Source organism: Bombus affinis, chromosome 2 (assembly GCF_024516045.1).
Source record: "Bombus affinis isolate iyBomAffi1 chromosome 2, iyBomAffi1.2, whole genome shotgun sequence".
In the NCBI taxonomy this organism is placed as follows: Eukaryota; Metazoa; Arthropoda; class Insecta; order Hymenoptera; family Apidae; genus Bombus; species Bombus affinis.
This window is the reverse complement of record NC_066345.1, coordinates 11651060-11677139: the sequence shown is the minus strand read 5'-3', so window position 1 is coordinate 11677139 and position 26080 is coordinate 11651060. Positions and strand designations below refer to the sequence as shown.

Sequence of the window (26080 nt, the reverse complement as noted above, 5' to 3'; positions counted from 1 at the left end):
AAAGCGAGTTATACGTTATACGTCGCGGGCTTTCTCCTCTCGCATTGATCTTTGATGCGTTCGCAACAAATAGTAGGGATCTAATAGAACAAACTGGTAATGAAGGAGGTTTTTAAAGTAATGACATGTCCCTGACTTCTACCTGCAAGGACGTTGCTCTTCATAAATATTTAATGGCTCTGTTCCTTCCAGCGTCCTTTTACAAAGATTTTATTCAGTGATTAATTGTAATTTTATTTTTCAGGAGAAACCGAATTTTACGGCCTTAAGATTGTATCAAGCCAAAAAATTGAAAAATTAATTGAAAGAATTGTAGAAGGATACAGAAGAAAATAAAATATATTTTTTTATTTTTTACTCATAATAAGTATTTCTTCATATTATTGAGTTCAATATCATTAATAATTTAATATTATAAAATGTTTTCTTTTTGTTAATAACTTTATTGCTGATAATGAATCATCTACATATACAGAACAATGTAGCCTACATTATATTGATCCCTATATATATATACAATAATTATTACATATAAAATATCTTGTATATTAAAACATTGGAGAAGCGAAATCTATAATTTGAATTCCGAAATAGGTAAATGAATGCGTATAAATGGTGAACTTAGTGGCGCCGAGGGAAACTGGGCAGAGATCATTCGATCTTGCGTAGAAGCATATTGTGTACAAAGCCATCTCCAGCTCAGGTAGAGTACCCACAAATATTGTTGCATTCTGTCTAATGTTTCCATCCTGTTGGAAGTTTAATTTCACCAACGAAGCAGTCTGAAAAAATAATTATATTAAATGGTTAATATAGTATTATTTCAATAAGAATGATTTTTTAATATTTCTTAAATCATTTACACTTCCAAGATCCAATTTATCTACATAGCCCATGTAATCTATGCGTTTCAAAGATTCTTGGTTTTCGAAATAAATCCAATCTTGCACACCAATAATGGTTGTGTCATATTTTTCAGACGCAAACACACGCTCGAATCCACATGTACTTCCGTTGAATACAGTAAACCAAATTCGACGAAGTACGTCTTTTCTTTCGAAATCATCCGGAGCGATAAATCCACGATCAGCTAGCCATTCCATAGCTCTTGACATCTCGTTTGTGTTTAGAAAGATGTCGAGCAGAAGATTCTCTTGTTTCCTTATTTCCAAACTGCGATTCAATTTTTTACGAGAATCATACTCGTAACTATCGTATAGAGTTCGTATTACATAAATTGATGGATACTCTAATAATTCTGGATCTACTTCGAATAATCTAAAAAAAGAGATTGATAAGTGAGAACAATTACTCAAATTATTTAAAAGTCGGCAATGATTAGATACACACGGCTTTTTGGCTTCATCCGTTATGTTAGTTGACGTAACTCGAGTCTGTAAATTCATTTTTATGTAGTTGTTCATGTTGCGCGAATTTTTTGCGAACAGCTCTTCTGATATTTTAAAAAGTTCATCGTCCGAGATCGTATAATCAAATGATTTGTTTATATTAGCAGGATTATTAGATCCAGTTGAAGAAGTAATTACATTCTCATTTATGCCTGATCCAAAGACGTGTCTTGTAGTTGAACTTGGAATGTCTGGTATATTTGGACTCGCACTTCCTGATGAAGGGATACTATTTCCTCCTACATTTGAAGTAAATGCTCTATTTGGAAAATTAGGGAGTCCAGTTGGAGAGGTAGGAAGTTCAGTTCCTTGTGATACGTTTGTGGGGTTCATTTTGTTATAGCCGTCAGGTACAGTATTAAAATATTGATTGTTGTAAGTAACATGAGTTGTAGGAGTTGGTGGGGCAGAGTCAGCAGGCTTCGTTTCTACGTAATGAGTATGAGGATTTATTAATCTATTTACTCCCGCGTTAATTGTTGAAAAGACAAGCGCCTCTTTGACCATTTGGCCAAAACCTCGACCAGAATCTTGTTGTCCAGGCATCATTAGAATAGTTTGGCCAGGTACAAATGGCTGTACTGCAGGTTGTGCAAGTACATGCGTTTGCTGTGGATAATTAGAAGGAGAGTGTCCAGGTACATTAAAAGCAGGACCAGAAGGATGTATAGAGTAAGGATTCCCTAATGGCATTGAATTTGCTGGGTGGAATGAAGAGGGATTTGTAGAATAAGGATTCCCTGATGGTATTGGATTTGCTGGGTAATTTGGATGAGAAATAGGATTCGAAGATATATGTGTAGGATTAGTAGGATAAGTACCACTAGTTGAATGAGTCTGTGGATACTTGAATCCAATTGGAGGTGGTTGAAAGCCTGGTACAACTGGTAGAGAATTTGGAACAGGCGATTTATTAGCTTCTGGATAAGCTAGAGAATGTTGTTGAGCTGGTACAGTTGGTTTATTGTCTCTTAAATAAGGATTACTCCAGGTCGGATTTGCTTGGCCTATTGTTGCCTGACCTATAATATTAATATTTTCACATATAGTCTACAAGCTGGTCTATGAGTCAATTTTTTATAGTATTTATGCCTTGAAGTGAGCCCGCAGAAAATCTCATATTAGGTTCTTGGGGCTCAGATAGGTGATAAGATAAATTTTGTTTGCTTTCTGTTACAGCTTTTGGTACAATAAGATTAGTTACTGTAGAGAACGGATATGATGTTTCAGAATTTATTGTTTGAATTTATTAGAAGACATACATTTTTTAATTCATATTTTACATTTGATATATAAGATGTTTAGTTTAATTGAAAATGATAAAATATGTCACAACAGATTAAAGTTATCAAAAAGATGATTTAGCAAAAATTGTTTGGTTCAAAGGGGACATCATATAAGACAAAGATAACATAAACACATGAATACCCTCTCGCGTCTTTCCTTGTCTTTCATACGACAAATTAAAGTTAAAATATCTGCTAAACTAATAATTTCTCAACATAAATAGGCTAATAATGCAAAAAAGATAATTTGCACCATATAATATCCCTCTTTGAACTAAACAACTTTTGCTAAACCATCTTTTTGATGACTTTAATTTTTTATGAGATATTCTATCATTTTCAGTTAAATGAAACAGTCTAAATATTACTTAATACATAAAATAATACTTACCTGGTCGTGTAGCTCCTCCACCCTCAGCTTTTAAGAAATCGGTATTAATATTTTTATTTTGTTGAATTGGTCCTAAAATTATGATCAATAACTGTATTAACTAAACTATAGTATATAGCATATTTAAATTATATAACACATTAAATTACCAGCAGAATTTCCTGTGGAATGTGAAGGTTTGCTATTAGATATTCCATAGTCATGAACTCTTTGATTAGACTTTGCTCTATTTGATGTTCCACCATATGGGAATCTATATGATGTTCCATGTGATGTTCCACGTGATCTTCCATTTGTTGATCCATGAAATGATCCTTTACCGAAACTTATTTTACTGCCAAATTTATATTTTGCGCTAGTACCATCTATAAAAAGTGTATATATATAACAGATTAGTAATAAAAATATTGTGTAAAAAATAATCTGACTATACTTACAGATTACAAAAAACACGCAAATAAATATAAAAAAATACGTCTTGAATTTCATTATTACAGTTGTTATACTAGTGTACTGTTAATAGTAAACTGATATCGTCGATACGTTTGATGGATATATATATATATTCTGGACATATTTATCAAACTTCTTTTCCTAGTAAATGCATTACGTCTTGCAATATTATCTACAGGCTTTCCTTAAGATCATACTACATAATAAGGGGTCATTGCTAATGACCTCAGAAAGATATGGACATCTCTGGTAGTGAGAACAACATTTCTTAACAAGTTTTTATTTGATCTCATTAACAACCTCCACCAGAAAATACATATTTTTTATAGAAACATTAAATTATAAAACAAGTTTTGTAAACTCTTTTGTACTTTAAACTTAGTAGTGTAATATACTAATAAAAAAGTTTTGTGTTAGAAAACAATTCATGTTGATCGTTATATTACATGTAGAGACGACGAACCTTTTCCCCGCCACAGATTGAACAAACTACTCTTTTATTCAGAGTCCGACCCTTCACCGCATATAATATTCAGAATTAGAAAAATATGTACAAAACTACAGAATCTTAGTAACTTATACTGTGTAAATTTGTAGAATATAAGAGTTAAATGGATATGGGTGGAATCGCTTTTACATGGCTCTGCAAGGCAAGAGCTATATGCAGTGTGAGAACCAGTGCATTGTCTCTGTTATATAACATATTTTTTCTAAAATATTAAAATATTGAAATTGTGGTATTAACACAGTCTCTCAAATTTATAGAAATACTGAGATTATTTTTCATTATTTTGAAACATTATTGTCTTTTTATAAAAGACATAGCTTCAATAGCTTCAAAGGATTATCTTAATCGTTTATCCTTCTTTTTTAATATATCTATCCAAAATTGCTTCACTAGGATAATCTGGAACTGATAATTGGCGGAATGCTTCATCATCCACAAAGCAAATTTCATGATGATCCTAAAAATAATCACAATTATTACTGTGCATGTATTTTATTTAAAAATAAAGTATTTTAAATGCACTTACTGGGTCAGCAAGGATAATAACTCTTACAGAAGCTTTTCCTGGAGTATCTAAAGTGAGTAAATCAGTCAATATCTTATGTTTACTATCTTTTATTCTCTTTTGAATTTCTGGTTGTTCTGCATGAGGAACTGAGAATGCTATGCGTCCATAAGCTGCAGCGTGATCAATTACAGTACCTAATCAAACAAGATGTGCTTAATCATTACAGCAATCTGTATTATCAAAGTATTACACAACATTATGAAATCATTACCAATATCTTTAAATTCAATCTTTGCCTGATCTTCACTGTATCCTAATAATACGCTGTTTTCAGTTTGATCAAATACTTTCAAGTCTAGAATATCTTTCCAATAAGCAATAGTTTTTTCAAGGTTTGAACTGGACAAAGTTAATTTTTCTACAGGATCTGTTGGAGAATTAGTCTTTTATTTAGATGTAATCTAAGAAATATATGTATATATTAGGATTAAAATAGTTCTATATTAATACCTTTATCTAAAGGTTGTGGTTCATCAATAACATAATACTTGTAACCACCAGGTGCTTGTAAAACAAACTTCCCATTTTCTTCTTGCACTGGCCATCCACCTGCTCGTGCTCTTTGAAGTGCTTCCCTAGACCGGATTGTTATCCCACCAAAATCATTTCCCATTTTGTATTCTTTGATCCCATAATTATAAGTTAACTCTATAACAAAATGAGTATCTTCTGTTCCATATCCTATCATGGTTTTGCTCCATCTATTCCCATATGGTCTACGTAGTAAACGTAAGATATTTCATCATAACAATTCGCACAAAATTACAATATAATATATTATGATTGATGATAATATATTAGACAAAGAGTAAATACAAGTATGTACGTGACTAAAGTTAATTGCGTACCCATTGCAAGCCGCTTCACAGCCTTCGGCAAATTCCTCATGTCGTAACACCTGTAAAAAAACAACTTCCGTAAATCCAGACATCAATTCAAATTATTAAATTACTAACCTTCATCCCAAGAATTTCCCGGTAAAATCTGCAAGTTATTTTTCTATCTGGTATTTTAAATACAAAATGAAGCGCCCGTCCGGTGACCATTTTTAACAAATCTATTTTTGCAATCGTTACACAAAGAAATACACTTTCAATTCTTTGGCGGATAAGACGGGAGTCGTATATACTACTACTATACTGATTACGCACACTGATCTCTTCTGAAGAAAAACTGTTGCCTTAATACCTCTGCGGTTCTCTGTAATGACTAATCATTAAGAATTGAATTAACGTTATATATGATACAAAGTATTCATTCTAGGCAATTATTTTTACTTACATCTTGAACTATACGTATTACTGTTGACGTGTCTTATAAACGATATCTTGTTATCAGTATCTAGAAAATATAAAAATATTTTTATCTATTTGGCTTATTTATACTGAATTATCTAATAAGAATTTTCGTAACAAAGGTGGCGCTAACAAAAATTTAATACAATTCAGACGGTGATTCAGATTCACTATCAACGTCAAATCGATATATGTATGGTAGCCATAACAGTAGCAGACGATATATTAGATAATGTCAAAATACACATACGATCTACGCTACTTATCAAATTGAAAACTATTGATCGTTTTTTTTAAATTAAAACATTATACAGTATTATACATTAGAGAAGACTTATAGATAGATATGGTAGAAAACCTTGCAGCAAAATTATGTTTACTTCTGTCGGAAAAAGCACATTCAGGTAATTGTGATAATATATAATTTTTAAATAATGATGCAACTATTTTATTTATAAGATTTTAGAGAAATTGTGTATAAAACTAAGGTTACAGGTTATAATGTAAATGTTTGTTACATCTTTTTTTTTTTTTTTTACGTGAAGGAAATCCGCACGGACACCAGGTCGCTTCTGGGGGGAAGCGGCAGCATATATAACACAAAATAAAATGTGTCTGTAAAATGAAAATTTGATTTTTAGCCGAACAATGGAAATTACTGGGTCAAGAGAAGGATGGTTCCTTATTAGTTGGATGGACAGAGGAAACTGTAAAGGACAATGTAAACATATCATATACAGTTGTAGGCCACTACGACCGGATTAATGATAACTTACAGGTATGTTAATCTATATACAATACTAAGAATACAAGCATTTTTATATAAAATATATATAGTGTAAATAAAATGCAACATGATGCAGGTATTGCACCAATTCACAGAGGTATTAAATATTGTACAAGCAACAATAAATCAAAGTCGTACTGTTTTTGGATATATAATAAAACAAAAAGTTTCTGTAGAGACAAGGGTAAATTCAGAGTCCACAGAAGACAAAGATCAGAGTATACCAACTGAAATTGAAATGTATGAAGCATTTATTGTTGAATTAAAAGGACGAGAAGTAAATATACACAGTTTGGATGCAAAGAAATCTAAACAAGTGAGAATTCAATTTTTATATAAAGAAAAAGAACATGGACAATGGGATAAATTTTTGTTATTAATTCATCAAGAATGTAAGAATTGTGTAATATATAGATTACACTTATATTTGTTAAGAATTACTAAATTTAATCGTTTAATGGTATAGGTATTATGATATACAATGTAATCTTTGATACATCTGTATCAAATGTTTATTCAATACAAGAATTAAAATCTGAACCATTAGTTAAAGCATTTATTTGGGCTCAATGGGACATGGTAAATCAGGTTTTATATCATATACACCATAAAAAAATTCCAATAAGTTTAGTTTCTGAAGATGAAGAGGAAAAAGAAAATAAAACAGAAAGAACTAATCCAACACTTAGTGGACTTCAATTTCATGATGAATTGCCGCATGAAACAGTGGTAAGTAATCAATTGCAGTTTAATAATAATTTCCGCATATTTCAAACAATTTATTTTTTCGTCCCCAGCTAAATATACCACTAAATTTACCTCAATTATCAACTTCTTCCAACTGTGGGACATATGAGGATGATGTTATACCTTTAAGGGTTCACGATTGTTCTTTAGATCTTATTGTAGTTTCTGACCCTAAAGGAATGGTCTGTGTTTGCCATCATTACTTATATCGTCCAGTAAAACCACAGCAGCATGTACTTAATTCATTGAATGAATCTAATACAGTACACTTTGCATATTCTGTAACACTTCTTCATCGCAGCTGTGTGATTCATTGTGTTATACCAGGCATACCATGGTCTCATGCTAAACTTATACGACCGACATTCGCAATATATGAACATCATCACATGATTGTTCTTGTACCAGGTCTATTTACTCATGTTCTCGAAATTGGAACAAATCATGAACCATGTTGCCACATATTATGTGGTCCTTTAATTTCCCTTCCATCTCGTTCTTCTTATTTGGTACCATTGCTTGAGTTAGAAACTAATACCAAAGGAAGCAAAAAAAAATATGATACATCTTCCTTAGAAGGAAGCAGTACATCTCAATTTAACATGAACATATTAACAATAGACTTGCCAACACTGGATTTAGTACAATTAACAATCTCATCCGACTTTCTTACTGAAGTATTTCGTAAAGAAAATTCGATAGAAGTACGCTTAGGTATATTGCACTACTTTCTTTGTCATAGAAATGATCTGGATATTATTTCAGAATTAGTATGTGCGATTGCAGAGAAACCTAGATCATTGGAAATTGTACGGTACATGCAAGAAATTCTCATTGGTGGTTCATATGCTTTAGTACAAAAAAATTTATTAGCAGATGCTATACCTTTATTGGCTTTGTTGCCTGTTACAACTATGGAAGAGTACATAAGTTTTGAGATTAAAGTGAACGACTTAAGTATAACATTGAGTCATGAAAAACTATGGAATACATCTGTAATGTTACTATCACCACAACAAAGGTTGATTCCTTACCGCAGTGACTTGTGGACTCGATTGTGGGATCAACTTAGTAAAAATAACGGAGATAAAACAAGATTTAAGCCGAGTAAAATCGCAGAAAAATTATTAGTTTCTTTAGCATGTTATCAACCTGAAGCATTATCCAGATCCAGTACACCAATGTCTCCAAGTGGAGGGTAACATTTTAAACAAGTCTTTGTTTAACCCATTTAATTATATGAATGTTTATGAATAACTTGCACATCTCTTTAAATAAATTTATATTTTAATTTCAGCAATTCTCTTATATTTGTAGTAGCACAATATTTTTGATAAAAATTAATTTGTATAAATGATATTGCAGATTAGTTGTGGCTACAGTGTCGCTTGGAGATTTATCAAGTGGTCGTAGTAATAAACTCATGGACTCAGGTTTGCTATTTAATGAAACAGAAAGTTGTACTGCTTCTAAGCAGGAACATATTGTATCTGTAAATTTACGAGAATTATCCATGTATTTATTAAAACATGGTACCCAGACATCAATAACGCATCTTAAGGGATCGTGTACTCCATTACACGTTCACGCAATGGCAACTAGACATGTAGCTGCGCAATTAGAAACATCACGGGCTCTTTGTCAAATGTTATGTCGAGCGGCTAGCGTCGATCCACGAATTGAACAAGAGCGCGGTTTTATTCTTGTGTAAGTAAATCATTCGTGAATAATTATGCATATATTGCAACAAAATTTAAATTAAGATATCATTTTAGCGATCAATTAGACGAAATAAGACGATGGTTATTGTTCGTATTATTGGAGCGCTATAGGCGCGCAATAGAAAGTATAGCATTCCCAGCACCACAAGGATTTACATCGTTTTTTACTTATCTTGGATATAGAACCCTAAAATATTCGATGTTTTTACAATATGTACAACGATCAGTATTTGAATTACAAGTCGATGTCAGCAAAATTATTATGGCTGGTATATTCTTTAAATCAAAAATTTATTTTTATTTTAATTTTTAATATTTCTGTAATTTTCATTTAATATCTCTTACAGATATTAGTGATACAAAAGAAAATGCCATTCGTAAATTAACTTTATTGTCTTTATTACCAAGATCACGAGCAAAAAGACTTTTAAATCAATGGTTACATCCTGTAAGCTTTATGTTCAGAGCTCGTGAACACGCTGCAAATATTTTATCTGGTGAGATATGCCAAAACCGTGGTAGAATATTGCAATACAGAAATCATCATAATGGTAAGGATACATAATTAACAAAAACTCAAATATTTCCAGCTATCTTTTTATTAAAAAAATTATATACAGGTTTAGCAGCATTTCCTTCAGCAGATCGTTTATCTCCGTTGGACACATTTCTTGATCTTCTTACAGCAAAAGGTACGAACCAAATATATTATTATCCCACAAATCTTATTCCAATTATTAATTAATTATTAATTAATTATATTTTACAGCTAGTCTAGCTGAGTTAGATTTTGGCCTGCTTATAGAAGCTACAGTAACATCTACAGAAGATTTTTTATAGGTAAATGTATTCTAATTTCCTAGAATCAGTTATAATAGAAAGTGTAGTGCAAATAGTCATCCGATCGTGCAAAGTGCCATTAATATCTTCCAAAATATTTAGTATTTATGAACATGTAATTTTAACCTTATTTTATAAATTCTCATGCATTTCTTATCGAAAATTCTATACAGGGTAGAGATTTTAAATAGAATAATCAGATAATACACTTTAAATACATACATAATTTAACTAATGCTCATGTTTCTATTTGCATTATGTTAAAGTTGGATAAATTAACAATTAATTCTTATAACTATTTTAAAAATGTTTTATATTTTAAAATTAATGTTTATTCCACTCAAGTTTATAAACTGGTTACTTTATAATGTTACAATTGCATAAGTGCTGCAAAAATTATATCTTTGTTTTCTGTATACATCATGACCCAGTTTTCTTCCACAAAACTTTGTCAGCTTATTCTACAATCAAAATTAAGAAAAAGAATGATGTATGAATATAGGCTCTTAAATGATTTATTAAAAAGTTATGACAAAAATATGAAATGATAACAGACTAATATTTCTATGATACAGTATAAGAACACATTGTCGATATCTGTCTGATATTACATAAATGTTTACACATATTGTAATATTTACTTGCTAAGATCAGTGAGTTGGTTAACCTCAATAGATCTTTGCTTGTGAGAAATTGTGAGAGAAAAAGTTTATTATTAACGTTTATTATAAAGTTTATTATAAACACAAATTAGTATGTGTTAGGAGTTAATGCAATGAATTTATGACATATTTGCTGTAATTAAGCAAAATGATCAAGAAATTGTACTATAGTAAACTCTATTTTCCGTAGATGCCACTTCTGCATACATAATAACAGACAACATATTTAAAATGGAATTATAATGTGAACTCTGTTGTCATTTCATAATTTTGTTATAACTGCTTAATAAAGCATTTAAAAGCCTATGTTTACATAACATTTTTTTCTTATTCTTGCCTATAGACTATGTAGGTAAAGTTTTGCAGAAAAAATCTGAGCATCCTGTATATTATTAGTTGAATTTTTGTTACTAAGTTACTATAATTTTATATTTATGTGATTAATCAGTTAATCAAAAGCATGTGTGTGATTTTCTTTTATAATTACATTAGTTTATCAGTATGTGTCACAGTGTGCTATACATATACAGAATGTTCTTGAAGTCATGGTACAATCAGGAAGGAGATGATTCTTTATGTAAAAGTAAGTTGAAAGTATAGATTTCTAGGTCCTGTATCTCACATCTCACATCCTATATAATGTATCCCGCAATAGATAACACTATTTTTCATACCTAATACCTCATAACATACATACTACTACATTTCTATTCCACTTTCCACATTATTTAAGTATGTAATCTATATACTATAATATATCCAACATCTATCCAGTATTTCAAGCACAGCTTATCCCTACTCCTAATTCACTTAATTCACATCCCAAGTCACATCATTGGGGTCATCTTCTTTCTGATTGTATCATGATTTTAAAAATACCCTATTTGCATCATCCAACAGTTTTTGAATTGTTGTAGTGTGAATTAAGTTACAAAAAGGATCATTTATGAAAAAATTGTAATCTGCGTAAATTTTTCGTGCGTATTGTGAGAAGTAGTAGAAAATTACATATCAGAAGATATGTACAAACATACAACAGTATTAATAATTTTTATGTAAAAGTGAATATGAATATTTAAAAAAAGATTTTGTGTTTTAATATTTACCTATCTTAATATATACTTAATTTTCTCCAAATATTACATTAAAGATAAAAGGTAAACAAATTTCTTATTTTGAATTTATTTCCTACGCTTGCATCAGAGATGAGTAAAGAGATCACCGATACAATGTTAAAAAAGTTAGCCAAAATATACGCACTAAAAATAAGAGATTCTAATGACAAACGTCCGAACTGTACGCACATTTCTTCTCCGGTGCTCTTGGCAGGAGAAACGTACGTATACACGAGAGGGGAAATGTTCATTCGTATCGGTGCAGCGCGGAGATAAGCAAAGGTTAGGGGGCTAAAAAACATAAAAATGCTTTAAAGCTTTTATTAAATATCAGAAATGAATTGCCTTTTTTGGAATTGATTACAGAAAAATCACTTTGGACTTAAACTTATAGTAATTGGAAATGATTTAAGAATTGTACGTATTGGAAGGATTTTAAATGATTAAACGCTTTGTTCATTTGCAAAATAAGATTGTTTTATTCAAATAAACTTATAAATTTAATAACTGTACGATTTTACAATGAGTTCTGAGTTACAATAATTGTCTGTATAATAATTTGTGTAATTGCATAGTTTTATAATAATTTGATTCCGTTGCTCGACTTACGTAATTAAATCAACCCTTCTCATGCGAAAATGACGGTCAAAAACTTTAAGTGCTCGTAGTACGGTGCAGTAGTTTTATCATTTGTTTTTGAATCGCCTACTTTCGGCCAACTCAGGTATAGCCAGATACAAATCCACATATTCCTTCTTATCGCGCATAAAATGTTTAGTAGAGATATGCGTATAGTTCATGTTCAGTAGCTATCGGTCTACTTATCTCTGCTTGCATTAAAAAATTATCTTGTATTTTTATCTTTCACGCTTTTGTGAATGGTATTTAGCAGTGTTTACAAATTATCTTAAAAATATGTTTTTAATAAAAACCAGCTTATCATATTTTAAGCTTATTCAACAGCTAAATCTAGGCTCCAACAGAAACGGCCAATAGTATTTAACAAACATTACTAACATGTGGCGTTATAATCTTAAATGAAAAGCGGACATGTCCCTGCATTAAAATATTTCCCCCTTTCTCTCCACCTGTAACTACTACTAGCAGAATAACATCGTCAGCGGCCAGCCATTGTCGTGACATGTGAAGATTTTTTCGTGAAAGATCAAGATCAAAAACTGGTGAAATTGTTACAGATTGCAGAAATGCATACAATCCCGGAATTGGGTACAAGTGTACCAGCGTTCCTTGCCAAACTTTGGAAGTTGGTCGAAGATTCTGATACTGACGACCTTATTTGTTGGTCACCTGTAAGTACTTTTATTTTGTTATTCGTTTATAATCCTTTAATTTTTATGTGCAGCAAATGTATGAAATTCTAACGCATCGGTCGATATGTTTTTTCACGGCGACTATTATTTATTCGTAATGGTAACGTCGCGCGACCGAGCAAATTAAACGTAAGCTAAACGTTGACCTCCGTAATGTACATTTTTACGTACACAACCTATATTTTGCATGCAACCAATATCGCTGTAATTTATTCGGTGCTTATTCGGTCGATTGTGTATATTACATTATTTCAATAAACATACATTTTTTTTTATCAAATGTCGAGGGCTCTCTTTCATGAACGATTCGTATAAATTTTGAATGGTAGCGCATTCCTGAATTAACAAAATATACCAACCGCAAAGTAATATTTAAACAAACGTTAACTAAACAATATTTGTAATTGTTTCTTTAACATTGACACATGTGTGTAAGTTCATTAACAGAAATGATTTTTGTTAACGAAATATGTAGTCAATGTTAATTTTATACATATTTTGAATATTTTATTTATATATTGTTATTACAATAAAAAATACATTATTTTCGTGAAAATTGTACCAGATACCAAAAACATACTTTAAGTTTTCATTGTTTAGAGGTAAAATAAGATATTCTATACAAATATCAATAAATAGCCCTTTAAGAGATTAATGTGGCAACAATATTAACATTTAGCATTTATAAAAATTAATTAATTATTTGTTAAATGTACTGCATCTTGTATAGTCCAATTCCAATATGTTTCTTATAAAAAGAATGTAAAAAGTATAGGATTATATTTATTATGTATATTGATGACAAGTTCCATTAAAGAAAGGAAAAGATTTTATTTAATTTTGTTCAAATCATTGTTTTTCATTACATAATTTTATCAGTTAGATCAATTATTTTCTGCAATTTACATAATCTTTATAAAAATATTACTTTACTTTGATATCTATACATTGACATATATGCAGAATAGTATATGTATTATATAATTATCTTAATATTTATATTCACAGAACTTGTTATCTAATACAATATGCCTTTACCATAGAGAAAATTATATTAGAAGTTACTTAGGAGAAAAGAGACTATTGTATACACTTATTTATTTTAGAATGGAAGGAGTTTTTTCATTAGAAATCAGGCACAATTTGCCAGAGAATTATTGCCACATTATTACAAACACAATAACATGGCCAGTTTTATCAGGCAGTTGAATATGTGTAAGTAATAACATATAGAACTATAACATTTAAATATATATGTAGATATAATCATATTTAATGTGTATACAGATGGTTTTCACAAGAAAGTTTCTGTAGAATTTGGTGGTTTAAAATGTGATAAGGATGAAATGGAATTCGCACATCAATTCTTCTGTAAAGGTCATCCATATCTTGTAGAACATATTAAAAGAAAAGTATGTGCTTTCATATTTTATATGAACTTTCCATAAATTGTACCTGTATATTTGTACAAGCATTCGGTGATAATTTTCTAGATTGCCTCTAATAAAGGGCAAGATCCAGCACTTACTCCTATTAAACCAGAACTAATGAACAAAATGCTTACTGAAGTAAGAAGTATGAGAGGTCGTCAAGAACATTTAGATTCAAGACTTGGAGCCATGAAAAGAGAAAATGAAGCACTGTGGCGAGAACTAGCAATGCTTAGACAGAAGCACCTTAAACAACAGCAAATTGTTAATAAACTTATACACTTTTTAGTTACATTGGTACAGCCTTCCAGAAGTGGTGGTCTCTCCGTTAAAAGAAGATACCCACTAATGATCGACGATTCTAACCGTCAACGTAACAAACAGACGAAATTATCAAAAGTAACTCTATAGAATTCATAGAACTTTTGTAGTTTATTTCTTTAATATAATATATATCTTTATTTTCAGTCACAAACATCACCGGCGGGTCCTGTAATTCACGAACTCGATTCATCAGAACCAGATCTAGATTCGGAATATATTGTTGCAGAGTATGTGACTTATTATATCATAAATGTATTTCTTTTTTATTATGTGAAATAATCGTTGTCCGTTTCATTTAGAATGTTGGAAGGACATCCGAACCCAGCTATTGAAAGTCCTGAGCATAATAATTCTTCAATAATGGAAGACAATAATATGGAAACAATTCATTTAGTTGATGATTCTGTTCACTTACCAGATGATATACAACTTGTTAATTCTCAAGAAACTGAAATAAAGAAAAAACGTGGATGTAAGGGTAAAAAGAAGTAAGTTAAATAAAATTTTTACTATAGTATTCTAATTATAGATTTGATCACCAATATAAATGACGTGTACACAATCTTTCACATCATGTACAATCTTTCAATTTTGGAATTATAAGATGGAGTTTTGCATAATAAACACAAAGGAATGTTAATGTTTGTAACTCTTTGAAAAAATATTTTTATATTTTCATTTTGCTCGTTCTTTTACTGAGATTAGGAAAGTGATAAAAAGAAGTAAATTATAAGATACTCCTTTACAACACACATTCCAATTATTTCCCATGCATGGAATGTATGAAATGATTAACTTAATGAAATTAAAATTTATACTCTACTTCAATGAAACACACAGGGGCATAAATTTTGATCTTTTAAATCATATCATACTATAGTAGCTTTATTCATTTTATATTTTGCACTAAAATTAAATTGCACGTGATATATCGCTACCTGATTATGCCTACTCAGGACACAATCAACGAAGTTTATGTGTAAACGACATTTTTGTCATACTTCATAAGATAATTCATTTTCAATTATTACTCATATCATTGCAATTTAAATATTGCCAGGAGGAAAAACAAGGTCCCGGTCAAAATTTTGATCCCATCGACGGAGGATGGAGAGGAACCAAGGTTAACACTTTTCTCTTGTCGTCATTTGGTGCTGGTGTTTGTACTTCTAGAACTTATTTTTGTATAATATCGCAATTTTGCTTAGTTTCATTTTTCTGCATGAACGTTCAGCAAAATTGCGATTCTTCTTTGAAAGCATTCCTCATTTGAACAGTTGATTTTAAGATGATCTCTTAGTCTGCAAGTCTTTCAACTATCAGTAGTTGCTTTTTTTTCTAAATTTTACATTAATTGTAATTTCAACGCATTAAAGCATTCAAAGAAAGTTAAAGTCTCAAAAATATTGTTTCAGTAGTTAGTTACTTTTATGGGAGAAGTCTTGTTAATCCTTGGTTGAATTGCTTCTATTTAATTTCATTGTTTATTATACAATTCTTCATTAGCCACTTCATTTCATATTAATATCATTATTTATTTATCTACATTTTAGTTATGCCTCTGAGTACAATTGTTGATATATTAATTCTCATTATAGTTTATTTGATAATAAATCTTGGTCTATGTTGTGGTATTAAATATGTCATGAAGTTCCTCTATTTTTGTCATCAATTTAGATAGTGTGTGTGTGCATGAAAGATTACTTCTTATTAATATTACTTAATATAAAAATTTATTCCATGCATGAATATGTTCCTTTAAAATTTATTTATATACGTAATTATTTATTTATACTTCTATTATGTATAATAAATACAATTCTATATGATATTCAAATCATAAAATTTTTCAATATAATAAGCATTTATATATAGAAAGAATCAAGCTGAATTGACCATTAAATATTTACCTTTAAATAATAAAAATAGTTTATATACACAGTGAAATATAGAAGAATGAGTATGTCTGTAGTATTTTTCCAAGTTTGTTATACCATAAAAGTTAAGTAATATTCGCTTTTCTTAAAAGATGATAATTGCTCTTTAACTTTCTTGTTCATATATATTTCACATATATGCACTATAATACTGTAATACTATGTTTTCCTCTTCATTATGTAGTTTTCTTTTATAAAAATCTATATTACTATGTACTACAACCTGACTAATTCATTGTATATTTAGAAGCATGTTCTTATATAATGCTTTAAATTCATCTGTGTATGCTCTTGCAATACTTCCATCAATCCGAATTGTAGTCAAGAATGTGTTTAAAAGCAGATTATGGCACAGCAACGATTTTAAAAACTCAAGAAAACGAAGATTGGCAACTGCTTTTCTCACTTTTTTAGGGAAGAAACACATTTGCTTGAAATACCAATAGACGATGCGCCAGTGATCGCTTTACTGAAAGATAAACCAGCCTCAAAGGCAGTACCTTTGTCAACTATGCGTAGTCCGAAGCTCGCAGCAATGGCAGCTAGTATGAACAAAGTCACTAATGTAAATTGTGAGCTCAATTTGGTAACTTCAACAGATATGGAGGAAGATGTTCAAGAGAATAATCCAACCCTGGTAAAACTCGAAGATATTTTAATAGCACCAGAAATCATCAACAAGGATGTTAAAGGCACTGCGAATGTCGAGTTTAATGAAAACAATAACAATTCTGAAACCAATGAAACCAATGCCACTTTCAATCAACTTAACAAAGTAGATAATAACGCTGAACAGAATAACAAAAAGAATTCTTATACAAATGGTGCTGTGAAATATTCGAAGCAGGACAAAGACAACTGCAATGGAGCAGGGACAAGCAATTCAAAAGATTTGTCATTGAGTTGCATCATTCCTTCGGGCATGTCTGATGCTGCTTACAGGTTAGGATCAATGTAAGTTCAACACAGACCATAAGTAAGAAATGCTAAATGCAGCACTTCCCACTTACCTATAGTGGAAATTTTTAGTCAGAAGACAGAGGTGGGAGACAACCAATTTATTTCTATTTATATTACAATTTGGAAGTTTTGGAGTAATAACACTTCACTAATAATAATGTGTAATTTTTTACTAAACTTCTAAATGGCTGCTTTTGATCTAGAGATTTCACATCAAATAGAACCTGAAGAATAAAGGACTCCTTGGAATAATTTTTTAAATATTTTCCAAATTATTAAAAATTTCCTTTGTTATTAATTCTAGTCAGAAGTATTCAGCTCTTGATTTTAATATAGAATTTTATTTTAAATAAAAGAAATTTTATCAATATGAATTTAGGTGTAAAACAAAATTTCCATTGATTGAATCTATACTCGTATAATTTATTTTGTTCAAAATAATTTTCCTTTTTACTCAGTAAGGTTGTAAGATAAATTTTTAAAATGTGCTACATAAGAAACTATACTTACCTCATATATATTTATAATATATATTTATAATCATATATATTTGGTAATTGTGGTGTTGCGATTATTAGATATCTCTGCTTAAGTAGTTTATCATGTAATTTAATTGTTGTTCTATTAGTGCTGCATTTCATTCTCTGGTTTTCAAAGGTCAATTTAGTTTGAATATATCTTGATATAGAATAATACATCGTCCCAAACTTCTATGCAAAATATTTTAAAGACCATGCACTACAACATTATCAATGTTTTACAGAATACTAAAACACTAACCAATTTCTGTTTTTGTGAATTTCTTAATTACTTGATTGCACAAGCAATAATTGTAAAACAATGACTATTTTATTTGGAATAATTATTATTCTATTCTATTGCTGCATTCATAATATAAAGAAATGAAACAAAAATTTGGCTAAACAAAGAAAACAAATATTGATTTGCTTGTGAAGTCATTGAAACAAATAGAAAGATTGTACGTTTCAGGATGAATATTGAAAGGATTTACAACGTTTTCCTTTTTGATCCATCAAATGTGGCTAAGTTTGTGTGGATAAGTTTCGGTACTTTTATACATTTTCATCTACTTTGAATAATTCTCTATAGGGAGGAAATGGATAATCATCTCGAAACAATGCAAACAGAATTGGACAATCTCCGCGATATTCTACGATGCGAGGGTTATAGTATCGATGCAAATACGCTTCTTGGTGTAAGTATTCAAATAATATCTGAAAAGTTTATCCTTTATTAATTAATGTACATTTGCAGTTGTTTGGAGCAGATGATCCAATGTCATTTGGTATGCCAGTTAATCCAGAATTGAACCCACAATCTGAGAAAGAAGAGGAAAGTCATGCTAATGGTAAAATTTCCAATTGCATAGTTACTAATATATAATTTGGATGTTGTTGAACACATAACTAAACTAACTTGTACCTTTTAATTTGCTGACAGTTGCAGAAAATAATAATGGAACTGGTGGTGGTGAACTTATGGCATATAATCCTGCTCAAAACTTCTTAGATTTCGACGATGACATTTTCTTGGAGGCCACATCTCCTCCAACTAGCACAGCAGGTGGTGATACAGCTATAATCAATCTTTATAGCTCGGATTCTCTCGATTTGGAGGATAGCAAATTTTCATTTCTGAATTCCTTAACAAATGATGTGAACACTTCATCATAAAGTTCCAATCCTATGGTAAGTTCCATAATTTCTTATTACATTTAATAAGCGATCATTTCATTCAAAGAAAAAAAAAGAAACATTTTTATTGCTGTGTAACAGAAAATAATTGTTCATAAATTAACAATACACGGAATTTTGTTGTATATTGAATCTAAATTATATTAAAAGAAAAAATTTATGTATATATGTTTATCGAGTAGTTGGTCACTAAACGCATCTTCGTTGAAACAAATTGCGAATTTCCCCGTCGAGATTGTCCTTCTCCGAGGTTCAACCTCTTTTTCAAAAAGAAATTGTCTTAGGATAGATTTTTTTGCAGGTTCAGATCTGTTGCGTCCAATGCTTTGGTTTCAGTATGTTTTATTCTCGATGGATCATCACGAGCATGCTCTCTCTCTCTCTTTCTCTCTCTCTCTCTGTCGCTCTCGGTGTATTTTGATGACCAAATAAGCAACGAGCTTATAATGTACTGACGATAGTACCTGAGGAAAATGTGGTCAATCAAATGATCCCATCGGTTTATGGAGGACAATAAATAAGTGAAAACAGCAGGAGCGCATAAAATCCTTTGGATTTGCTGCTATATATGCATACAAAGCAATTATAAGATTTGATTGTTTCATTAATTTTTTTTATGAGTTAACGTTAATGTTGTGCCGTACTTTATTTATAGTATATATTATTACAATATAAAACAAAAATCAAACAAGGAAATTGTTTATTTGACGATATATTTCATATCTGTATAAATACTTTTCCTTTTTTTCATGTATATAATTCGATCAAAAATAATTTGTTTATTTTAAAGACACGGAAGCACGTTATAGTGACTAACGTTTCTTATCGATCGTACAATGCAAACTTGAAGTTCCTGCATATCTTATATTAAAAAATTATCGTAATAGTATATATTTATTGCGTAATCTTTTTTAAACAATTCGAACAGAAATTGCAGAAATGCAATAAGACAAACAAATGTTGTTAAATGCATCACTTAGGTTTTTGTGTACTTTTGTCATCTGTAATTTCTAATGATCATATTATTTATGAGGATCTGAATTGTCTTGCTTGAATTCCATCCACGTAAATAATAAAAGAAAAAAGTATATACGAAATTCATATTTTTTGTACTAAATTCTTCGTAAAAAGAAGAATAATCGTATATAATACACATTGAATCTAAAAAATAATTATATTGAAATGTTCAATGTTCTTGTAGATCAAGATGTACTGTACAGAAAGAAAAAGAAAACGCTAGAAGCGAAAGAATTTTATATTTTTATAATACAAAGAATCTGTGCGTTTAACGTTTTTTTGAAGATGATAATTAGTATTTATTTATAAACGTCGACTCATTGTACACAAAACAATTCTTTTTTCTAAGTTTGTGTAAATATACACTTAGACTCTGACAACCTTGTAACTCATAAAATAACTTATAAAAGAATTCGTTACGTAAAAGTACAAACATTTTATTGTTACAATATTCTATAGAAAAAACTAATAAAGAATATGTTACAAATAGATATTTGAAATGAAATGGTCAACAAATGTGTACTTACTATAATATACAATACAGTATAGCACACTCTATTTTCTATATTAGAAAATATATACTTGAAGCAATTTGTTTTTTGTACAGACTCATAAATATTGAATATAATTATAATACATTTCTTTGTTTTAACAAATACATGGATGAAATTGATTATAATTGACTTGTTTATACAAATATATAAAACAAATACTTCTAAAATAAATATGCGAATCTCTTTTAATTCATTTTTGCATCTCTATTAACCTGAATTCTATAGTGATTGTATATATGATGATAAATATAAGTTTCTTACTTCCTAACCATCTGTTTGATCTACAGGTTATTATTAAAAAATTACTACTGTTTATAAAAAAGTACGAATATATTATTATATATATTTTTTTTTGAAAGAAGAATAAAATATTTATATTAAATGCGTCATAGAAACTACATGAATATTTTAGTTTAGTATTCAGTAAATTTGGTGAAAAATGTTGTTTGTCTCCAAAATGAAAACATGTATTAATTATATACAATTCCTTTTGTTTGTTTTTTTTTTTTATACTAACAAAATTAGTTCCATGTGTTTGCAGCTAATTATTCTACAGCAATCGGACGTTATTTTATTTATTTAGCTTAACAAAAAAAAAAAATATTCTTTATCAGGCTAAAATTAACTGAAAGCAAAGTACAAATTATCTATACCTCTTAAAAAACGAACATAGGAATAATCTATGGATGGATCGTTGATATTTCAGTTACACTTAAATAAAGGTATTGCCTGATATTGTTCAATTCATCAATATTTCAATAACTTATTTTTATATATACATAAAGAAATTGTGTATTAGCAATATTTAATTTTGAGACTTGTGTCCTTCCAAGCATGCTGAAGAATATTTTTAAATAAAAAAATGAAAACAAATTCAGATATGAAAACAAAACTGAAGAACATTTAACCATAATGTGCGAATTAAGACTGCTACTAGCATCTATAGACTTCCGTTTTCCTTATTCACAAATATATATAATTGTTTTTTTATTTTAGCTTTGGAAGAAAGACTGCTGGATTTTTAATCGCCTTATTGGTAATGTCTTCGTTTTTTAATTAATGAATATGATGCTACGGTAAACCCTGTAACAAGTTTAGTATGAAGGGGATGATGTAAAGAATTGAAGAGCTACACACAGTGGTTCATGCTTAAAATGCCTTGAAGAAGAAAATAAACAAGATAAAGAACCAAACGATATAAATCTAGAAATCGAAAGAAACAATTTATCTTCGTGTTGATGAAGATAGATACTAAACAAATAAAAACGTTTTCTACGAACTATTATTGAAAGAATATATAACGTAAAGAAAACAAAAATAAATATGCACGTATCGTGTATGTATCGACAAAGGGCTGTAATTTCCAGTTTCACTGACTTGTACATAATTACGCAGGATTCTGCATTGATAAAAAATATAGGATGTTTTCTAAAAATGTCCATTACCTGAAGAGTAACAATTTTTTTACATGTGTATGTAATGCACAGTATTAGATTATAAATGAATTAATTCTATGTTGAGCGGCATATATGCTAAAAGGTGCACAGATGTATGTATATACAAATCTATACATATATATATGCAAAAAGTGAGCATGTTAAAGGTATAAAATTTGTTTAATAATGTCAGTCTATTTTTTCGTAAATGTCCTTTTATTGTGGTATAAGACTTGAACAAACCTAAAATGTTGAAACAAAGTTTAAGCAAAGTTAAAGGTGATAGTACAACCTAAGATTTCAGTGTCTAGTTCCACTATTACTCCCTTTGTCGTGTAAAAGATTTTTCTTTACTTTTAATCAACACTTTTTCATATATTTAATCTTCTAGATTTCCTTTTTTCAATCCTGCCTTTTATTTTTCTAATTTTTGTTTTGAGTGTGTTAAAGGCTATGTGAAAGTAATACCATTGATAAGAATATCTAATTAATTTTGTAAATGAATTTGATCATAGAGGGTGAATAAGTAAGTAGGGTGTTAAGTAATTATTTAGAATATTTATGGAATCAAGATACTTAACTAAATAATTAATCCATATTTTTGTTCTATAAATCAAAAACATTTTTTTTATTTTCATTCTGAAATAAAAATTATGTTCATTCACACGTACAATTACTTGTGTGCAGTAGATAGTTCAAACCAATATATGTCTTTCACCAAACACTGAAATCTTAATGTTGAATCTTTACAAAATAGATTGAGTTTGTGTATATCAGAAAATAATATAAACAGAATAGTACACTGTAATCTTTGTTAGATTAACATGTTATTTTAATTTAGTAATAAGTAGATTTTTTTATATTCATTTGTGAAGAAAAACACCATATATTACAAATTCATAAAAAACTTAGCATATGTTATATAATTCCATATACAGTGAAGTGTCAACAATACATTTATGTAGTTTACTTTTCTTTACATATTATATTTCAACACACTTCATAATTTCTTAGATTTAACTCATTTAAATTACTTATCTATGTGTTAACATTACTGTTATTATGTAATTATTGTCTGTCTGTTAATTAACTTACAATGCAATATGTGAATAATTTAAAAAACCTTTTTGTTCAAAATATTTATTAAAGAAAATTGTTATTGATCTTCTATGGGCTAACTTTCAACTTTTTTTTCTATTAATCTAATAGAAAGTCATTAGTTTCAAACGATTAAATCAAATTATATCAATTTGTTTTATAATTTGATTATTAAGTGTATGTCCACTTTAAAGAATATTTATACCAAACGATTATTCACTTACTCATGGAAGATCGAACTACAAGAGTGTAACAAAATCAAAATAATGTATCCTGTACAAAAGTATAGTTTGTATTACACTACTTGTAGATATCTAATTTTTTGATACATTAAAATTTTGTACAAAAAGGTAGGGTTGATTAAAAACGGGTGACGATTCCTCCTTTCCCGGTCATAAATTGCATCTTTTGCTATTAATTATAAAAATACCAGTTACAATAGAATTAAAGGATAAATTAAAATGTATATAAACGTCTGGAGGAAATCATTGAGAAACAAACTTGCAATTTTTATTTACCGACATCTATCTTCTAAATTCAATATCTATACTCTTATTTTTACTATATCACAAAAGGAAATTGACTTTATTCTGCTGTCTATAACTAACGTTATCACATAATAAATATATATATTTAAAAAAGCAGCGATCTATTAAAAAGATTATAATATCTTTGAAAACCACAATTTTAATCGAAATTACTTTATTCGACACAGACAAACTTTTAACTATCATTAAAAATAATGTTAAATTTGTTTGTTTCTAAATAAAATTTAGATCATTGTTTACATAATCTTATTATATATCCTAACTCGAACGATCTATCCTTATATAAATATCATACATGAATTGTGTACAATAGTGTATCATTCAAAAAACTTTGAAAAAATTTTATACTATTTAAAAGTACTCGAAAATCTCCGGTGCGTTAACGAAATACATACTGCAATATGTTCAAATAATAATATGCTGAACAATTTGCTGGAAGGAGTAACTTGAATAATACTATTTTTTATATAACGATAATGATATAATCTAGACAATAAGTTTTTGAGAAGCAAATCTTACATTATGTACGAAGAAACCAATTGTATTTATATTTTATAGATTTTTTTTAATGTTATTAATTAATTTTCACAAGAATATTTGAATTTAAATTTCAGTATAGAAATTATTAACATTGTTTTTGTACTATACGTATGAAGTTATTTTATGTACAAAGATTTGTTTAAAAATACTTTCATTATTTCAATTGCAACTATTATCTACTTATTAGTTATTGTCAAAAAAAAGAATCTTTATTAATTTTCTCGATCTAATATATAAAAATCCCTAAATTTTTAAGTTATTTTAATTTCGGATAGCTGAGCTATGAATATCGGAAAAAGTGATGAATCCTTAAAACGCTTATAAAATGTTATACACAATTATTATTTTTATCATTTCTGTAATACTTACTGTAATACCAATTAAATTGTGTCATAAAGCAGAATAAAATTCGTTATAAAATCGTAAATTAACCTGTGATACTTTAAATAATAACATCATTTATTTAAGAATTAATGAAAAATTATGTTCTTTAAATTATATTTTAGCCGATTTATTTCATTTAATTAAAATCGCGTTATAACTCAATATTTCATAAATATGCATATTTGCTTAAATTAGATTTTATATTAAATGATGAATATGCCAAATATATTCAAATTATTCGATTTTGAAGACTGTATATGTTCAATCACGCGCACGTTCAATCAGACGCGATCGCGAGTATGCGCATCAACGAGAGTCTTAAATTCCCGTTACGATTGTTCAATCGACGCCGCGAAATGATCGATCCCCTATTTCGATTATGATAATAGAGGTGATTAATTGAGAGGTACACAGATTTGACCAAGTATAGTGTCTAGTTTATTACAACTTATATACAAGATAACTGAGTTCCGAGCGATTGATTACAGTAAAAAGTCGAACAGAGTATGTAACGTAAAAGGGCAGATTTTTTTTTTTTTTATTTATTTATTAGAATATTTACAATCAATTCTCGTTGAGAATTTTCAGTAACTTCATTTGGCGTGATACAATGACATGGCTTATAATAGTTTTATATTGTTGGTTCTAGTAGAATCTAAGAATTTAATCTAAAGGGTATTTTCTTTTTAGTTTGCGGATCTGGTCTGTCGTGTCTAGTAGTTGGGTGACTAATGGGTTGTGGTTGTTATTGACTCTTGCGTTATATCTGCTTCTGGACTTGTGTATTTCATCTTTGACTGTAGGTATCTTGAGGTCGCGGTGGATTGTTTCGTTGGTAACATACCAGGGTGCATTTATTAGGGATCTTAGCGTTTTCGATTGGAAGCGTTGGAGTATTTCAATGTTGGAATTACTTGCTGTTCCCCATAGTTGGATTCCGCAGGTCCAGACAGGTTTTATTACGGTCTTATAGAGCGTAATTTTGTTCTGCGTGCTTAGGTTGGAGCGACGGCCAATGAGCCAA

The 26080-nt window shown here is 29.4% G+C and overlaps 4 protein-coding genes and 1 long non-coding RNA gene across 12 annotated transcripts; 2 read left to right on the top strand and 3 right to left on the bottom strand.

Moving 5' to 3' along the window:
- Positions 1-422: 422 nt before the first annotated feature.
- On the bottom strand, positions 423-3715 carry LOC126928921 (endoribonuclease CG2145-like). The gene is made up of 6 exons (XM_050744813.1): positions 3524-3715; positions 3236-3451; positions 3087-3158; positions 1351-2431; positions 864-1278; positions 423-782 (listed from the first exon to the last, which is right to left on the bottom strand). Exons 1-6 carry the CDS (start codon positions 3573-3575, stop codon positions 549-551), a joined length of 2070 nt encoding a protein of 689 aa, XP_050600770.1. The 5' UTR covers positions 3576-3715; the 3' UTR covers positions 423-548.
- Positions 3716-3803: 88 nt separating this feature from the next.
- Positions 3804-6046, bottom strand: LOC126928953 (glyoxalase domain-containing protein 4). 2 transcript variants are annotated; one of them, XM_050744902.1, is made up of 7 exons: positions 5897-6046; positions 5572-5824; positions 5464-5513; positions 5066-5331; positions 4827-4982; positions 4574-4749; positions 3804-4504 (listed from the first exon to the last, which is right to left on the bottom strand). In XM_050744902.1, the coding sequence occupies exons 2-7, from the start codon at positions 5659-5661 to the stop codon at positions 4397-4399; spliced, it is 846 nt and encodes a 281-aa protein (XP_050600859.1). In that variant the 5' UTR covers positions 5662-5824; positions 5897-6046; the 3' UTR covers positions 3804-4396. The 2 variants fall into 2 exon arrangements, with proteins under 2 accessions (XP_050600859.1, XP_050600860.1); XM_050744903.1 differs by having other exon boundaries at positions 5572-5815; positions 5897-6040.
- Positions 6047-6165: 119 nt separating this feature from the next.
- LOC126928915 (protein pigeon) lies at positions 6166-11753 on the top strand. Its single transcript, XM_050744795.1, has 10 exons — positions 6166-6314; positions 6552-6688; positions 6774-7089; positions 7164-7426; positions 7495-8642; positions 8810-9151; positions 9220-9434; positions 9513-9716; positions 9786-9857; positions 9935-11753. The coding sequence occupies exons 1-10, from the start codon at positions 6257-6259 to the stop codon at positions 10003-10005; spliced, it is 2826 nt and encodes a 941-aa protein (XP_050600752.1). The 5' UTR covers positions 6166-6256; the 3' UTR covers positions 10006-11753.
- LOC126928990 (uncharacterized) lies at positions 9747-12193 on the bottom strand. The gene is made up of 2 exons (XR_007717036.1): positions 11774-12193; positions 9747-10466 (listed from the first exon to the last, which is right to left on the bottom strand). It is a non-coding gene; the product is annotated as an uncharacterized LOC126928990 (long non-coding RNA).
- A 651-nt stretch (positions 12194-12844) lies between these two features.
- On the top strand, positions 12845-25099 carry LOC126928923 (heat shock factor protein). Of its 7 annotated transcripts, none has more exons than XM_050744821.1 (12): positions 12850-13092; positions 14220-14328; positions 14401-14525; positions 14607-14942; positions 15012-15094; positions 15167-15355; positions 15928-15990; positions 17219-17758; positions 18875-18980; positions 19040-19133; positions 19226-19473; positions 19781-20104. In XM_050744821.1, exons 1-11 carry the CDS (start codon positions 12988-12990, stop codon positions 19456-19458), a joined length of 1983 nt encoding a protein of 660 aa, XP_050600778.1. In that variant the 5' UTR covers positions 12850-12987; the 3' UTR covers positions 19459-19473; positions 19781-20104. The 7 variants fall into 7 exon arrangements, 6 of the variants coding, with proteins under 6 accessions (XP_050600781.1, XP_050600778.1, XP_050600779.1 ...); XM_050744822.1 differs by lacking the exon at positions 19781-20104 and adding an exon at positions 22047-25099 and having other exon boundaries at positions 12852-13092; positions 17219-17746; XM_050744819.1 differs by lacking the exon at positions 19781-20104 and adding an exon at positions 22047-25099 and having other exon boundaries at positions 12852-13092.
- The last annotated feature ends 981 nt before the right edge of the window (positions 25100-26080 follow it).

What these genes read in the sequence shown, in the direction of transcription:
- LOC126928921 (XM_050744813.1), bottom strand. Translation starts at nt 3,575, where the DNA reads ATGAAATTCAAGACGTATTTTTTTATATTTATTTGCGTGTTTTTTGTA. An exon ending in TGGAGGAGCTACACGACCAG is followed by an intron (nt 2,432 to 3,086) that starts GTAAGTATTATT and finishes TTAATATTATAG; the next exon opens with GTCAGGCAACAATAGGCCAA. An exon ending in ACGGATGAAGCCAAAAAGCC is followed by an intron (nt 1,279 to 1,350) that starts GTGTGTATCTAA and finishes CTCTTTTTTTAG; the next exon opens with ATTATTCGAAGTAGATCCAG.
- LOC126928953 (XM_050744902.1), bottom strand. Translation starts at nt 5,661, where the DNA reads ATGGTCACCGGACGGGCGCTTCATTTTGTATTTAAAATACCAGATAGA. An exon ending in TGTGAAGCGGCTTGCAATGG is followed by an intron (nt 5,332 to 5,463) that starts GTACGCAATTAA and finishes TTTACTACGTAG; the next exon opens with ACCATATGGGAATAGATGGA. An exon ending in ACCACAACCTTTAGATAAAG is followed by an intron (nt 4,983 to 5,065) that starts GTATTAATATAG and finishes ATTCTCCAACAG; the next exon opens with ATCCTGTAGAAAAATTAACT.
- LOC126928915 (XM_050744795.1), top strand. Translation starts at nt 6,257, where the DNA reads ATGGTAGAAAACCTTGCAGCAAAATTATGTTTACTTCTGTCGGAAAAA. An exon ending in GTCGGAAAAAGCACATTCAG is followed by an intron (nt 6,315 to 6,551) that starts GTAATTGTGATA and finishes TTTGATTTTTAG; the next exon opens with CCGAACAATGGAAATTACTG. An exon ending in CAGCAAAATTATTATGGCTG is followed by an intron (nt 9,435 to 9,512) that starts GTATATTCTTTA and finishes TATCTCTTACAG; the next exon opens with ATATTAGTGATACAAAAGAA.
- LOC126928923 (XM_050744819.1), top strand. Translation starts at nt 12,988, where the DNA reads ATGCATACAATCCCGGAATTGGGTACAAGTGTACCAGCGTTCCTTGCC. An exon ending in TATCAGGCAGTTGAATATGT is followed by an intron (nt 14,329 to 14,400) that starts GTAAGTAATAAC and finishes ATGTGTATACAG; the next exon opens with ATGGTTTTCACAAGAAAGTT. An exon ending in ATGCAAATACGCTTCTTGGT is followed by an intron (nt 18,981 to 19,039) that starts GTAAGTATTCAA and finishes GTACATTTGCAG; the next exon opens with TTGTTTGGAGCAGATGATCC.